Source organism: Pieris napi, chromosome 11 (genome assembly GCF_905475465.1).
Source record: "Pieris napi chromosome 11, ilPieNapi1.2, whole genome shotgun sequence".
In the NCBI taxonomy this organism is placed as follows: Eukaryota; Metazoa; Arthropoda; class Insecta; order Lepidoptera; family Pieridae; genus Pieris; species Pieris napi.
In genome coordinates, this window is record NC_062244.1 from 9,583,415 (window position 1) to 9,599,496 (window position 16,082).

General features: G+C 32.6%; 1 protein-coding gene across 2 annotated transcripts in view; it reads right to left on the reverse strand.

Annotated features, from left to right (window-relative positions):
• Window positions 1-14,483, reverse strand: part of LOC125053630 (facilitated trehalose transporter Tret1-like) — a 28,492-nt gene extending 14,009 nt beyond the window's left edge. The window contains exon 1 of one of the 2 annotated variants that reach the window (XM_047655077.1): window positions 14,248-14,483. In XM_047655077.1, the coding sequence (XP_047511033.1) occupies window positions 14,248-14,267 (20 nt within the window). In that variant the 5' untranslated portion in view covers window positions 14,268-14,483. Of the gene's footprint in view, window positions 1-4,001; window positions 4,126-14,247 lie in introns of those variants that run through there. The other variant, XM_047655076.1, reaches the window with a different exon arrangement.
• Between the last annotated feature and the right edge of the window lie 1,599 nt (window positions 14,484-16,082).

Below are 16,082 nucleotides of genomic sequence, written 5' to 3' on the forward strand. Positions count from 1 at the left end.
TACTTATGTACACGTGTTAGAAGTTATCCTTAGGCGGAACAAGATAAAAATCTTTTCAAAAATTGTATTCCACGTTTGTAGAAAAAACAACACTAACAATAGAAAAAAGGTATTTCATACATTGAAAGTTTTATTATAACATTATCTAGTTAAATAAAATTTATTTAAATGTCACAAAATTTAATGTTGGTTAGCTAACTTCAGGGTGTCGGTTTTTTGTGACGGTGTGCGTGCGCATCGTAAAAATTTACTCTCATCATTTTTCCTTAACGCGCCAAAAAAAGAATAACTTCAAAAAAAAAGATATTTAATGATAAACCGCTTATTTGCCTTTGAAAATATTAAATGTTTTATGTTTTCACGTGGACAAAGTTCAGGATGACGCAGCACGTAGGAAAAGAATGAGGTGATGTAACTATCGATAAAAAGTTATCATAATTTAATGACGAAAATGTTATCACTACGAAAGAACAAAGTTATCTTAAAAAATAACTTAAAATTTAAGTTTTATTCATGGATAAGTTTTATTATATTACCCTAAATATTCGTTATTTGAAAACAATTGTCACTTAAAGAAATACTAATTAGACGGTTATAATTAGCCCTATCTAAAATATTCTGGCGGAGTGCCATTCGCCATTTTCATGCGTCCAAAACGCTGAAATTGAGTTATTTTTGCTAAACGCGTGATCATACCGCTTGTTTCATAGAGAATCCTTATCTAAGTTTTATCTAGTCGTATAATATAGATTTTTATTTCGAATACATTTTTATCAACCGATCTGTCGATTATTAGAAGGACGCGCCTGTGCGTAACATAATTTAGCAGAAATCGAGAGATTAAATCTGTAAAAAATATTATTATTTATTTACCTACGAAACATGGAATAATTTTCTGTATTTACTAGCTTACCGTAACGAACACTAGTTGTACTTTTAGAGCGTTTGGAACATAGAATACCAAAAACTTCTCTTCTCCATTTCAACTTCTTTTGTAACCACGACGGAGAACGTGGTCGAAAAATATAATGGAATATTTTTTTTCTATATTAAGGAATATTAGCAAAATTGTATCCTATCCGGAGGTATGTAAAATCTCTAATATTGTCGTGGTAGCAATATCTATTAACTGACGCCTTATACGGAAGTGATTGCGTTAATGGAATTTGAGTTATCACTAAATATGCGTCCACGGTTTTACGTAATACTTGGAATGTTGGCAAATCTTTTAACTTTTATGTGACCTTAAGAACGGTGTTAATTGTTTTATATTTGGTTAGCTGATTCATGGTCAAGTGTCAAATTTTATACAAGATACAAATAATTGTGGTTCTTCGGTTCTTGTCTACGGACCCTAGTGTTATACGGACCTTACTTGTATTCGTCTCATGAAATAAAAATGTGTATACTGTATATGGAGAATAGATTTAATTGAGACGTGACATATTTTAATCTACTACTATAAAATAATATTACTATGTACGTCTTGATATGCAAAAAGTTAGACTAATAGCTTGTCTTTTGCTTTTCGCGGTGACATTGCAAATATCGAATCGAAATATTACGAAACTTCTAAATTCCGGATTGTCATTCGGCAAATTGTAGGCAGATAGTGTTATATCTATAATGACGTAACCGCTATTCAATAGATATTATATCGCTTCCAAATCTGGGTCGATTGAAACTTGAACTTGAAAGCTTATCGAAAAACGACATCATATGTATAATAATATGTCTGGTATGGATATGGGAATACTATGAATTCTAGATTAATTGATAAATAACCATGATTTAACAGGATTGTTCTGTTATTTAACAATTTATTATTGGAACTATAAAAATATACATTCAAATTTGTGTTGTCTTTGTCGAATTTGTATCTTAAAGAATACTCGATTATACGTAAGATATAAATAGATAATTATAAATAACCAACACATTTTATACATCATAGTCAAGAAATGATCAAATAGCTATCATCGCCCGCCCGACTACACCGCGCGCTAATGTTGCAACCTTGGGATCGACCGGAACAAAATCTTATTATTGACATTGGAATCGCTGTCTATATCGCTATTGGAAGTTAGAGAGTGAGGGCTCTGATCTACTGTTTTAATGAATAGCTTTAACGTCTGCTACCGGCTTTAAAGAACTCAAAAATTACGTATATGTCGCAGACAAACTGCCATTAGCTAAATGGCGCTGTTTAGTTAAGAGGCTAGGCTGTTGATTGAACGGCTAATTACGCTGGTTGACTTACATACTTATAAAACTTGAAGGGAGTATTAGCAGAACATCTTTTTTAGATTTGACATTTAGAAAAACGAGACTATAATTCGAAAGAGATAGGAACGATTTAAAAATTCAAGTTTGCGTGTTTCGATTATATCATACTAGCGACCCGCCCCGGCTTCGCACGGGTGCAATGCTGATACTAAATACACTACAGAAAAACTGCGGCTGGCCGGTACCGCCGCAAACGCTACGTCCCGCAATTTTTAAATCTGTAATATCTTCGAAAATATTCACTTAAATCATACGGTGTAAAGGGCCATATAGATCTATTTAAATGAACAATGTATTCAAGGTATTTAATTGGTTAAGGATTAATGCTGTATTGGTTAAAATCGCTTCGAAAATTAGCCATTATTTGTCGTAAAAAGTAAATGACAAAAAAAAGTTATTGTGGGTTATCCATAAGAGATAGACATATACCATCACGGACTTTTCTGTAGACCTTTTCAATGTGTACAATACTTAGTACATTATTTTGATAAAACTCGTAGGGTTCAGCCTGCGTTTGCAATGTAAGCGGAAAAAATGTAATTATTTACGACATCACATTAGAAACCTCAAAAATAACAGTACTTCTCCACTATTTAATGGATGTTATTATACATATAAACCTTCCTCTTGAATCACTCTATCTATTAAAAAAAACCGCATCAAAATCCGTTGTGTAGTTTCAAAGATTTAAGCATACAAAGGGAAATAGGGACAGAAAAAGCGACTTTGTTTTATACTATGTAGTGATGATAATATTATTTATCTCATTGATAAAAAAGAGTTCCTGTATGAATCAAGCCCAATGACTTGTTAACACTTGAAGAATCTTTACGTAATCGATAAGATAATAATCATTGTAATCTATAAAATACGATTGAATCTTAGAAATCATATAACAATTCCCACTGTTCACGCTTAAAATCCTATAGTTAGAAGCAATTCTTACTAAAGCGTAAAACCGCGTTTGTTAATATTTTAACCTGTCTATATAACTCTAAATAATGAAAGCGTTATGGTTATAATTGGAAAAATGTAATATCATCCATGGATTTACAATAATTAGAAAAAGACGACACGGATGCGAAGACGCGAGCAGCCCTGCGATTCTGTAACTCACTTTTCGAACTCACACAGCGGTTTTCGCATCGGCGGACGTACGTAAGTAAGAACATCCGTTCGCTGATATTTGTATTAAAAATTGAAAATATTAAGTTGTTTAATCTTATTTTAATGATGTAATTAATAAAAGGTACCGCAACATATGTAGTGTGATAATTGTACGAGTCTTAAGGGAACAATAAAATGAGACATTAAAGAAAACCTGTTTTGTTTTAGTAGGTACGAAGGTAGATAGTATCCGGACTGGTGTAGAACTGTGGCTGTGGCGCATGCTACCAGATAATTAGTGACTTAATTATACTTAAATTAATGACTATAATTGTGGTTTCTGCACCTGTAACGGGTGGCTTTCGTGTGTGTGTGTTTGAGGGAATGGTACTCTTTTTTTGTAGATCCTTAAGTCGTATCGGCAAAAGCTCTACTGGTAGCTGGTTCCACAAAGAGGTAATGCGTCTCAGAAATTGCCTTACAAAGCGCTGTGTTCTGGAATGCCAGGCGTCGTGGTGATAAGTGATTCACACGGGTGATAAGTGGTTATTTAAAAAGTAACTGATGGGTCCTGTCCTGCACAGTAACGTAGGCTTGTATGTACAAACCTTTCTATTCTAACGACGCGGAACTTCGGTTGAAAGTAGACCACATAACCGAATAATGAGAACACCATTATTTACAACTTGAAACAATGCACTTCCTTGGGCTCTTGCTCTCAACTGATTTAATTGACGTGATACAGTTATCAAATGACCCATTCACCCGTCCCTACGTGTAAGTTGTATACAAGCGTGCAGTATCCTGACGTGTTAAAGTTACTTTCGGGAACTGTACTAGGGAGCGTTCAAGTATTACGTCACGCAATTTTTGGAGATTATTAACCTCCCCTCCCCAAGTAACGTTTTTCTGTACCCAATAGTAAAACGTTTCGCGACCACCAAAGTGACTCTTTATACCTAAAAGTTACCATTATGTGGTGTAAAGTACTGGAACGTCGAAAATAATATTAACAATAACGCGTAATTTAAATCCCCGCCCCGCATCGTAACGTTTTACGAAAGGACCACGCCCCCACAAATTCGTTACGTAGGGAGTATAGTATAAGGTTTATTTAAGAAAAAATATTGAAGCCATTTTTGATTCATGATCCACTATAACACGTAGACCTATTGAAGTTGACATTAGTTGATAAGCTTTTCTTGTAACGTGACAGATTACTACAAGGGAAACCTAGTATCATTATCATCACCATAGCCACCCATGGAGCAAACATTTCTGAGTCTGTTCATAGGCCTGCCGACAACATGATTTAGCTAGGCATCGAACGCAACACCTACGGCATTTGTGAGACCTTTAAAGCCATGGTGGCGGTAATTTAATTTACAAGAAAGACATTTATTAATATATAATAATATATAAAATATAAAATAATTAAAAAACTTGATTATAATCGTCCGTGCAAGTGGACCCTTAGACGTATGGTACATTGTAGTAAAAATATTTCTCCCTCACTCATTACGTTACAATACGAGAAAGGTATATATACAAGTTTATTTTTAGATAGGCGTTGTTAATGACAGTAATAATCAACAATAAGATATCATTTTAATAAAAAGAAACACATAAAAACGTTTAAATTGTATGTGTACAAAAAACTATAATGAGATGCAAAAATCTCTAGAATTCTTTTGATTTAAGTGATTTTGTCTTGTCGGCGGATATTAAAATTAGAGATTGAATACTGATTCATAAGTTATATAATATTAGCAATAATCTAAAAAAAAAATACTATATGTATTCGATATTTTTGCAATAAATTTTATATTTAAATTTTAACACATTTTTAAGAGCAATCATCACAAATGCTAAATGTAAGAAAAGCCTGAAACCCATTTTATCATAAACATGTTATTTGCGAGAGGTAAAGAACTGACTGATTACTTAAATATGAAAGAGCAAAAAAATGGTCCTCTGACCCATGCCCAATAGGCACGTCTTCCCTTATTTTCACTTGTTGTTATACATTTACAGCATATTATATGCCAAACAATAATTCGACGACTCATTGGTCTAGTGGTTAGTACCCCCCAACTGCGAATCCATGGGTCCTGGGTTCGATCCCCGGCTGAGACGAACATCGATGTGATGAGCATTTGGTGTTGTGCTTAGGTCTTGGGTGTTTAAATATGTATTTATATATCTATCTATCTATAAAATGTATGTATATCCGTTGCCTAGTACCCATAACACAAGCTTCACCAGCTTAGTATGGGACTAGGTCAATTGGTGTGAATTGTCTTTAAAAAAAGAATATATATAATATAGACAACTTATAAATAACTTACTACCAAATTTTAATTCGAATTCAAACATAAAATCAACTTACAACGTATTATCTACTTAAAAATATGGTACTTAAAATTTAAAATATAAGATTATTTATATGTAGTAACTAAATAGTCACTATTACACAGCAATTATCAAGATGATTTGAAATGTCGGAAACGTAAAAACGGCCATCGTGTCAATTTTCGTTATCATATCAAACTTATATTGTTGGTACTTAATAGATTATTATGTTCAAGCTAATTATTGACATTAATTTCGCAAAATGACCTCCAAACATAATATGAGAGATATCACAATTTATTTAGCAATGTTTAGGCCACTCCTGTCAGTTCATGACCGTGAGTTAATCTTGCCATTGTCAAATTGCCGCCGGAATATTTAATGAAATTCGTCAAGGTCCAAAGAACACACGTTGCAACGGATTAATTGCAGTTTTTACAGTCATTTGCCTAATTAATTATGAGTTCCGCGAAGATTTTAAAAAAGTTCCCTGACTATGAAAAAAAACAAGCGATTAAAGCTTTGTATTTAAAGTGACAATCCATAACGATTGACATTTGTCAAGTGATAATTGACAGTTGTCAAAATTTAAGAGAATTATTTAATAGAGTTGACTTTATTTATTTATAATGTTTTCAAGGGGAAGGTGATTAGGTTATTAAAGTCAAGGTGCTTTTATAGCGTGAGCGAGTATTTAGACCATAAGTTTAACAATTATAAATGACATTATGTTAATGTTTTTATTATATGACATTGCAAAAAATTTATATGACATTTGCATGCCTATTTATATATGGCTGATTGTGCGGATTTTTCTTGTTGTTCGATCTAATTGTATCACTATCTTGGCAAATAAACGATTTATTTATTTATCTTATTGATTTTATTCATACTAATGAATTATGAAATGTAGGTAACTTTGTAGTTAGTACGTGGAAACGCATATTTCCGCATAATACCGTAATTTATGCAACATATCATAATTCAATTTTACGTTCAGTTCGACGCAAGCTAAACGTGGTAAATATTTATATCAAATATATTTATCATAATGTCTAGATTAATAATCTGTCATTTTGAGAACTGTAAAGTCTCGTTGATTCTATTCGGATTCACTAAACTGAAAGGATGTTACAAATAAAAATAGCAAAGAAACTTGTTATATTTTCAAATGAATTTCGCATGATTTCGTTTTCATTGGCAGCTGCAATTTATATACCTACCTTACATTCTTATGTGAATGCAATATGCCTTATGCAATAGGCAATAATTCCTTCCAATATATGGGCCTTGATAACTGATTGAAATACTCGCGTCTCGCTTCAGTTTCATTTACATAGTCTTTGGAAGCTTGTTTAGCTAAAATTTATCTTATAAATAGATGTGAAAGTTAAGCTGCCATGATTATAATTTTGATTTTTTATAATTATTTAGTTTATGCGATGTAACCCCGAAATTCTGGGTACATGGAAACAATAATTATTGCTTTGGGAGAAATTTGTCAACTGTAGTAAACAGTAATTATAATAATAAATCTTACTCATTACGAAACTCGACTATGAAATTTCATGTCATAAGCATAGGGTATTGAAACACCTTTTCTAGCTTTGACTAAAACGAATGGTGAACTAATTCTATTTTTTTACTGGACGGCTTAAGCTATAAACCATTAAGGAACGACTCTGAGTGCAGCAGTTACCTATGGAAAGCCTATATAAGCGGTCCGCCCGAATATCATATCTAGTCCATTGAAAAGTTACATTTGGGGTTGCGTTTTTTAGAGGACGCAATTTTATTTATGGAACATGTAGGGGGGGTCAATACAAGCTTAACTCCAAGTTTGTGGGGTTGGCGTGCTTGTCCCCCGGCCGCCATCTTGGATAAAGGGGTCCAAAAACCATGTTTTTGGCTATATCTCCTGAACTATCCATCGTACATAAAACTTGCAAAGACACATTTTGTAGCAAATCGCTGTGTCTACGATTATGTCCATGTAACTTTTTATCATAAATCCAAAATTCAAAAAGTTATAAATAAAAAAGTGATAGCTAGCTACCATTCTAATAACTGATTGATAATATAATTATATCGAAGATTACCATATCAGCAAGTTGTCTGTGGAATAGGCCTACTAGGAATACCAATAAGTAAAATTGTAGGAATAAAAAAAAAATAAAAAAATATATATTTGGAAAATTTGTTTAAAATAAACGAGAGATCTTAAAAGTAAGGTAAAACTGCTGTTTTGATCGGCTTGTCATGAGCATTGACGCACCTAGTCAACTTTAGAAATAGAAAATATTTTCACTTTTTTTACTTATAACTTTTTAAATTTTGGATTTATGATAAAAAGTTACATAAACATAATTGTAGGCACAGCGATTTGCTACAAAATGTGTCTTTACAAGTTAAATGTAGGATGGATAGTTTAGGAGATATAGCCAAAAACGTGGTTTTTGGACCCCTTTTTCCAAGATGGCGGCCGTGGGACAAGGGTGGCGACCCCACAAACTTGGTTTTAGCTTTACACTGACCCCCCCTACACATCAAAAAAATAAAATTGCGTCCTCTAAAAAACGCAAGGTTAGGCCTAAAAAATGTAACATTTCAATGGACTAATCACATTTGTTTGGTCTTTTTACCTTTTAGAGGTCGTAGGCGCGAACTAGATGTTTTCTGTCAAATTTTTTATCTATGGATTCTTTTAATTATCATGACTAACCTAACCTCAGATTCAGAACCATTAGACGTCACTACAATTCACGTGATTTCGCCTTCGAAAACTGTTCGAAGGCGAAATCTGTTCGAAACTGTTTTATTATTCCTTAATAATAAAACAGTTTCGACTGATAATTCTGGCGATTTTTGTTCAGAACGTAGTTAATCTCGTACCTACTAATCCGAAGTAGTTTTCGCCTAGAACCTCTAAATGTAAGTTGAGCGTTAGCGCTAATCTGATGGCGTAATGAGCCATCAAGGCATTAGTTTGTAGAGAATGATTCAGAATGATATCCATATTTTACGAGATAGTATTACGTCGTATAGATCTTTATGTAGTGTATTTAGCAATCACGTAATAAAAGACGCCGTGCCTCAGAATTGTTTCGTATGTGCATATTATTACAATTAAGCTTTGTTGCTAAGACAACGAAATTCAATAAGAACTTGCAAATAGTAGGAGGAAAAACGATTCAAGAGCGTGTATATTCATAATTTTGATAAACATAGTTATAATAAAGTAATGAGGTAATAAGGAGGGTTTTCTTATATAAATTTTTATATAAAAACATTGCAACATAGATTCGTGTTAATAAAATATTTTATTTGTATTTTATGAATGAGTAAGTATTACGTATAGTTATTTTTTGTTTTATTCAAATTGTGTTTAAATATTTATTATGTGGTTCAGTATAATTGCATGATTCAGGGTGATATTCAGAAACGAGACTTATAAGAATTACTTCCGTATGTAAAAACGTATCAGATTTTGTCCTGAATCTGCTGACGTGATAGATATCACAATCTTCGCTTACACTTCTACATATGCTAAACCAGCTAGTCTCAAATAAAGAAAATCTCATATGGATATGATATTTTTCTATTGTCTTGTTTGTTGTAATGTTTTAGTTATTTCTAACAAAAAATTAGTTAAAAAAACTAGTGGCACTACAACCTTTTTTAGGTCAGACCTGGATCTCTGTATCTAATATCTATCTAATAGCCAAGTAGATGATCATGATGATCCCATTTCTGACACCAAATTTTTACAAGCTAACGGACCGGATAGAAAACGCCGTAGATCAAGGATTTATTTTTTAAATAAATCAACGAGGAATTTGTTTACACTATCGTTTTAGGCGTTTTCTATCCGATCCCCTACCTCGTAACAATCTGTATGGGCCGAAACACATAACGCAAACTGCTTATTTTTGCGGCGCCGCAACGCCAAAATCGGCAGTTGCGTTGCCGCGTTGCGGCGTCGCGAAACAGGGCATTATGGTAGGGCAACCATTTTCTCGTGATTTTTGAGTGTGGATAGACGTCTCTCTGCGATGGATCGTAATAAACTTATTGCTTATTTGTTATTAAGAAGACATTATTCTATCTTAAAAATACGGCAAAGAAGATACTGGATACATCCATTAAGTAAGGGTATGAATCCAAATGGCGAGTTCTTTTCTAAAAAATACGAAGCATTAAAGATAGACGAAAAAAAATTTATAATAGCGTGGCGTAGAAAAGAACGAACATTTTGACATTCAAATTATCACATGAATAATTTTTGGGTCGTATTTGAAAAATATAACATCCTGACAATATTGAGAGTTACAGTCGCACCATAACGTTGCAACGAGTACCGTTGCACAATCTTGGCGCATCCAGGTTACGTATTAACAAAACGGGTACACCTAATTTTAATCCCAATTTTTCTACTTTAAATACCAGAAGGGATAAAAGTATCTATTTTCATTTATAGTATAAGATCCCGCTATACACGACCTTCACCGAGATGCTTATTTAATGAAACTTATTTTATATTTAATTTAATATGTCAATAAATATAATCCATATGGGTTGCCTAGCAAATTTCAGTCCAGAGTATGTTTAATTTCAACATTCCCATCATACATTACATACTCGTATGTGTAACTCTAGCGGTCAGCGCACGCCAGAATAGCTCGCAGATGGTAGATTTTTTCCTACTTACTTGATATTTTGGACGATTCACACAATATCTTTATAATTTGTAGCCTATGTGTTATTCTGATGTATAAGCTTTATTATTGTAAAGTTTCAGTGGCATACCTAATCAATAAATAACCTGTTATATGATTAGAATAAATCGCGAGGTAACATATTTTCGCCTTCGTAATTAGTAATCACGGCTTACTTTCGCGATAAGGGTCTATTGAGGTGTGTAATTGTGTATTGTTTATTTTTTCGTAACAATGCTTTTTGTTTTCATTTATTTGATTCTAGCACACGATCGGAATGCCAAAAGGTTTTCGACAGTAGTTATGGGAAAGATTGCGAAAGAAAGAGAGACGGTAAGAATGACTCCCGCCGCGCATGTATGATACACGGCAGTCAGTTTGCGTTAAGTCTCAACTCTTAATAGTACCTTTAGTCAATATTTAAAATATAAGTAAAAAGCATATCTATAACATCTAGTTATTACAATATTATAATTTTATTTAATAACACGTTAGATAATATTTACAATATTCTTAAGCTACATAATAATTAGTAATACATAAATAGAAAACTAAAACAAATTAAAAAATAAGTTTGGTCCGTGTGGCCATGTATATTTAGTTCTAGTAGCATCCTCGCTATATTGTGATACCTATTCAATGAGAGTGGAAAGCACCAGCTTTGGGGTCACTAGTATTAGGCGCCAACTTAAATCTTGCTTGCCAACTAAAATTTCCGAAACTTGTTAAATGAGTATTCATTTAATTTTACAAACGACCGTGACAAACAAAGCATGACTGATATTGATTTTTGTGCCGTTTTATATTAAACAATAGCTAAAATCTTAATACCTTAACAAAAGCCAAAAACGTAATACGTTGTCCATTAGTTAGATACGCAAAAGTTTTAGATTTTTACTTTTAAAGTACATGCGAACTTTGAACCTCCACGCAAAACTGGCAACGCTACGTGCTGAGACTAATAAATTTTAAAACGTCATTACATTACAGGGACATATTACAAGCCTATTCGGACATCTACGCTTTAATAACTATTCAGTAAATATTTACAAACCAATTGAAAATACATTGATACACGGGTATAGTATAAATAAACTTCAATACATTTTCCGTCCAAGCGTCGATTTTAATCTTAAATCATTTATTTATTATTTAATATACCATCACTAAATTGAAGTTTATATTTGTATTATCTTGTACACATTGTATCATATGTACAATAATTGTTAAATTACCATGAAATTACCGGTAAGAACATCAATTTATTGTAAGTGGACACGAACGTAATGTGAAACTTAGTATTTAAAATACAATTTAACTTCGCGACAAATCGTAAAACTTTTTATATATTGTAATCGTATACAATATATATAAAACACAAATTGACTTTGCAAATGAGTTTCGTATGTAATTCGATTGTAAACGTAGGATTTATGTACATCATTTGTTATGATAAATGATTTATTTTCTGTAAGTAGGTTTGTACAAACACTTTTACACGTCAAACATATTTTTTTTTTAAACTAGATGAGATCGACGTTTCCTATCTGACTACTCTGAGAAGAAACGCCGAAACAAACTCAGAGGTCACAGTCTCTTATAAAGTCCAGACATAACAAGATTATGTGAAGACTATGTAGATTGCAGTCTGAAATGGTCTTTTGAGGAAAGAACCACACAGCTTGAGTGGACCTGTCAAGTCAGTTGATCTAATAGTTTAATCGTAGACACATTTCGGGAGACCCCTCTTATAATAATTTCAATTTTAGTTTACTCTATATCAGTGTTTACCAACCTATTTTGTGCCATGCCCAAGCTTAGCCTTTCTAAAATATGCCCCATAACTTAAATGATATGTTTTAGGAAGTAATTACTAAGAAATTGTTAACGAAACACAGTAAGTAAACTGAAATTCAAATTCCAAATAATTTTAATACATTTTCGAATAGCCCCTCAACAATCAAATTTCCCCTCTGCCCTGCGATTCTGTTACTCACTTCACGAACTCACACAGCGGTTTTCGCATCGGCGGTCTCTCTCAAATCAGTCGTGAAGCATTCATTTTATGATTTGGCATTCTGATAAACAATAAAGTACAAGCTCCCACCTTTTCAGAATGCCAAATCATAAAATGACTGCTTCACGACTGATTTGAGAGCGACCGCCGATGCGAAAACCGCTGTGTGAGTTCGTGAAGTGAGTAACAGAATCGCAGGGCTGTGTTGGAAACACGGTCTATATATGAAGATACCACCTTTTCACTTAGTCCGGCGTCCCTGTCCACCATTAAAGTTCACGAATCATTCGAAAATAAAATAAAAAAAACAATTGGAATAGACGTAAGATACTGAAGTCTTCACTGCGTTCTTATAGCAGCTTCTTGACACGTGCAATATTTGCGTTACAGCTTAAATAAAATGTTCGCACTAGTCAAAAGTTTCAAACAGTTGAGTCAGTTAAATTAAAATTTGGTATCCTAAACTTTTTGGATTTAAGTAACGATCCATAAAAATCGAAGCAACAATAATTTAAATGTTTCTAAAACTAGTTCACTAAACAAATTACTAGAAGTATATTACATTAAGTCAATTGTTTAAGAAGTGAGTTTATAGGTTTTCAGTTCAGGTAGGAAACATCCGCTAAACGATTGTTTAAAAAATGTAAAATGCCTCGATGCAAGCGTGTATTGTCGAATCGAAATATCTGCGAACCTGGCTTAATGACGTCATACAAACTGGAGAGATAGCAAAAAAATGGAAGATGTAAAAATAAAAAATATTTTACTCGTACCTACTTGAAATTTACAAATACTTATTATTTACATTATTTAAAATTCAAATTATTTACAAATTTACAAATAATACAAAGAATCGCTTCCATACTCGCATTCCAGCGAGGTTCGCAGATATTTCCGACGGCTTGTACTAATGGAATTTTTTAATTTGCTGATATGATGAAAATTGAGAATTTTAATTTGCATTTTTGTTTTTATGGTGGTGGAATGGTTTTAGTAGTGAAGTAAGGTTAATTAAGCGTTAACTTTAGCCGTTAATTTTGTTCTCAACTCAACAGACAAGCAAATGCTTAACCTGGGTTTCTCCGTCCTATTACTCGGTCTTAAGTAAATATTTTTATATCTTCTATTATAGTTATTTTTATGGAGTCAAGTACGGCGTGGTACGGCTTTAGTGACTGGCAATAATTTTATCGAAGCTAATTAATTTCGATGTAGAAATATTCAAATATATATTTACATATTTACTTTTTAAGTACAGCAAAGTAAAAGTATAAATTAAGTCTCCAATGGGTTATTAATTAGATAAATTTATAAATTTTTTACTTATACATATATTTTTTTTTGTACTGACGCTTAAATGTATAAGCGATATGTAGTTAGACTAATATATTCGTGCACATTATAAACAAGGCCAAATAATATTAATATGTCGTCTTTCGTCGTTTTAAAAATTTAAAGGGACATTGATACAAAATGTGTGCAAATGCAAATATTTCGCATTATACATATTTTATTTCTTAAATGTATTTTATAGTGCGATCAAGTCTATTCATTTCAAATAATTTTTGGATATTTTTATGGATGAAACGGATGTAAATAGTATATTTTAATAATTTTATATATTATACAACTTAGGCCTTGTTAAACGTAAGTACGTAATAGTACCTAAGTCTTAAAAATAAATAAAATATATAAACGGTACCACAGATAATATTGAAGCTGAAAAAAAATTAAATCTAAGTAAAAGCAAACAGGTTAAAATAAACTTACCGACTACTTTTATCCTTCATAATGGAAATGAGTTAGAGAGATTTAAAAAACCAGTTCTTAGACACGACACAGTTTCTAAATTACAGGTGACTATAAATAAATAAATATAGAGTTTTCACTGTGATATTTTGTTCTTGAAAAGCATTATGGCGATCGATTGCCAATGTTGGGCGTCTCACACCTAGACGACGCGTCTGCTCGCAAGCGGTGCGTTGACTGTCGGCTAACGGCTTCGTAAAAACTAATCTAAAAAGCTGAATGCTTAAACCGAGCAACGTCACAATGACCACAGCAAACATGAATAAAACATGTGCTGCTTATCAATGTACCATTGATTTGTCTTTAACTTCGTATGTTTGTTTAACCTTGAGTTCACAAAGTAGACTAAAGTCTTGTAACGTTGAACTTAGACATTAAACTGTTCGACTAACAGACATTATCTAAGCTAATCTATAAACAATTTATTGCTATTAATTAAATATGGAATAATAATTTATTAATATTTATGTACAAATAAACAGGATAAACAAATATATAGTAAAAAATATAGAAAACAGAACTTAAAACACAATATAAAAATTCATACACTGGGTAATAGACAACAGGTAAATGTATATTTATTCTGCTAATAGGTATACGCTATAGTTATAGTTAACAAATATAATAAATTCATTAACATCAGGATTGATTTGCAGACAATAGGACAAAAAGCACTCTAGCTGACATCTTCGGACAATAAACGATCAAAGCAAAAATGTGAAAATCAAAGTCAAAGTCAGTTTCATTATAGTTATTTTAAAACAAATATCGCAAATTAATTAGAAGTAGCCTGTCTAGCACTAGTCCCACGCTTTGATTACAATCTATAAAATATTGTCGATCCTAATTTATTGACAGTATACAATATGGCAAGGTAGATAAATTTATTAAATTTTATAAAAGGATTCTTTTCCCTTTATTTTTACGTACCTGGTTTTTTACAATGCATTTGGATATCTCTGGTCCTTTCCCACGTTAACGTGTTTCACCTTTGCCGTTCTTATCTTTTAGCGATGTTATTCGTTAAATATTAACAAGGTTAAATCAATATGGTAGGGGCTATATGTCATAAATTAGGAATTATATAATTTTAACTATGTGTAATTAAAATATGCATTTATATAAATGAATCTTTTAGCACTCGGTTATATAAAATAAATATGTATATCGTATCCTACCTGGTATATATGTTTTGAAATTCAAAAGTGGCGTCACCTTCTTTTACATAAAATAAGCGTCCTCTAGGTAACATTTGAATATTTTCGAATAGTGGGAATGGAAAATACAATATTACAAAATATAAATAACAAAATAAATTCTTATCACGAGTCAATTTTTTGTTATTCTAATTAATTCATGAGAATTATTTTCGCAATTGACGTTAATGTAAACATAACATTGCGCAATAAAGGACTACAATTTACGAGAAAATAATTAAAAATTAAAACAAATTTAAAATGTTTGGTCCCTGTAGCAGCATTTCCTCGCTTGGCATGGCAGCATTCGTTGGGCGAGGAAAGGACCAGCACTGGGGTTACCGGTACTATCTACCAGGTGCACTCCTTTGGCAATGAAGGCCATGGTGTCCAAGGCTTCTTACTTTAAAGCCACACTTATGGGGAGTACATATGCCCACTCCTAAGCGGAGGCTGATGGATGCGAAGTGATTTAGGGTCCAAAAGGGTGCCAGTGTTTGGAGATGGATAAGCATTATGCCAATGACCGGCTTCCCTAGACCCCACAGCCACCAACCTTGCGCGGTCTGAAATTGAAGTGTGACCTAATAAGTTTTGGAA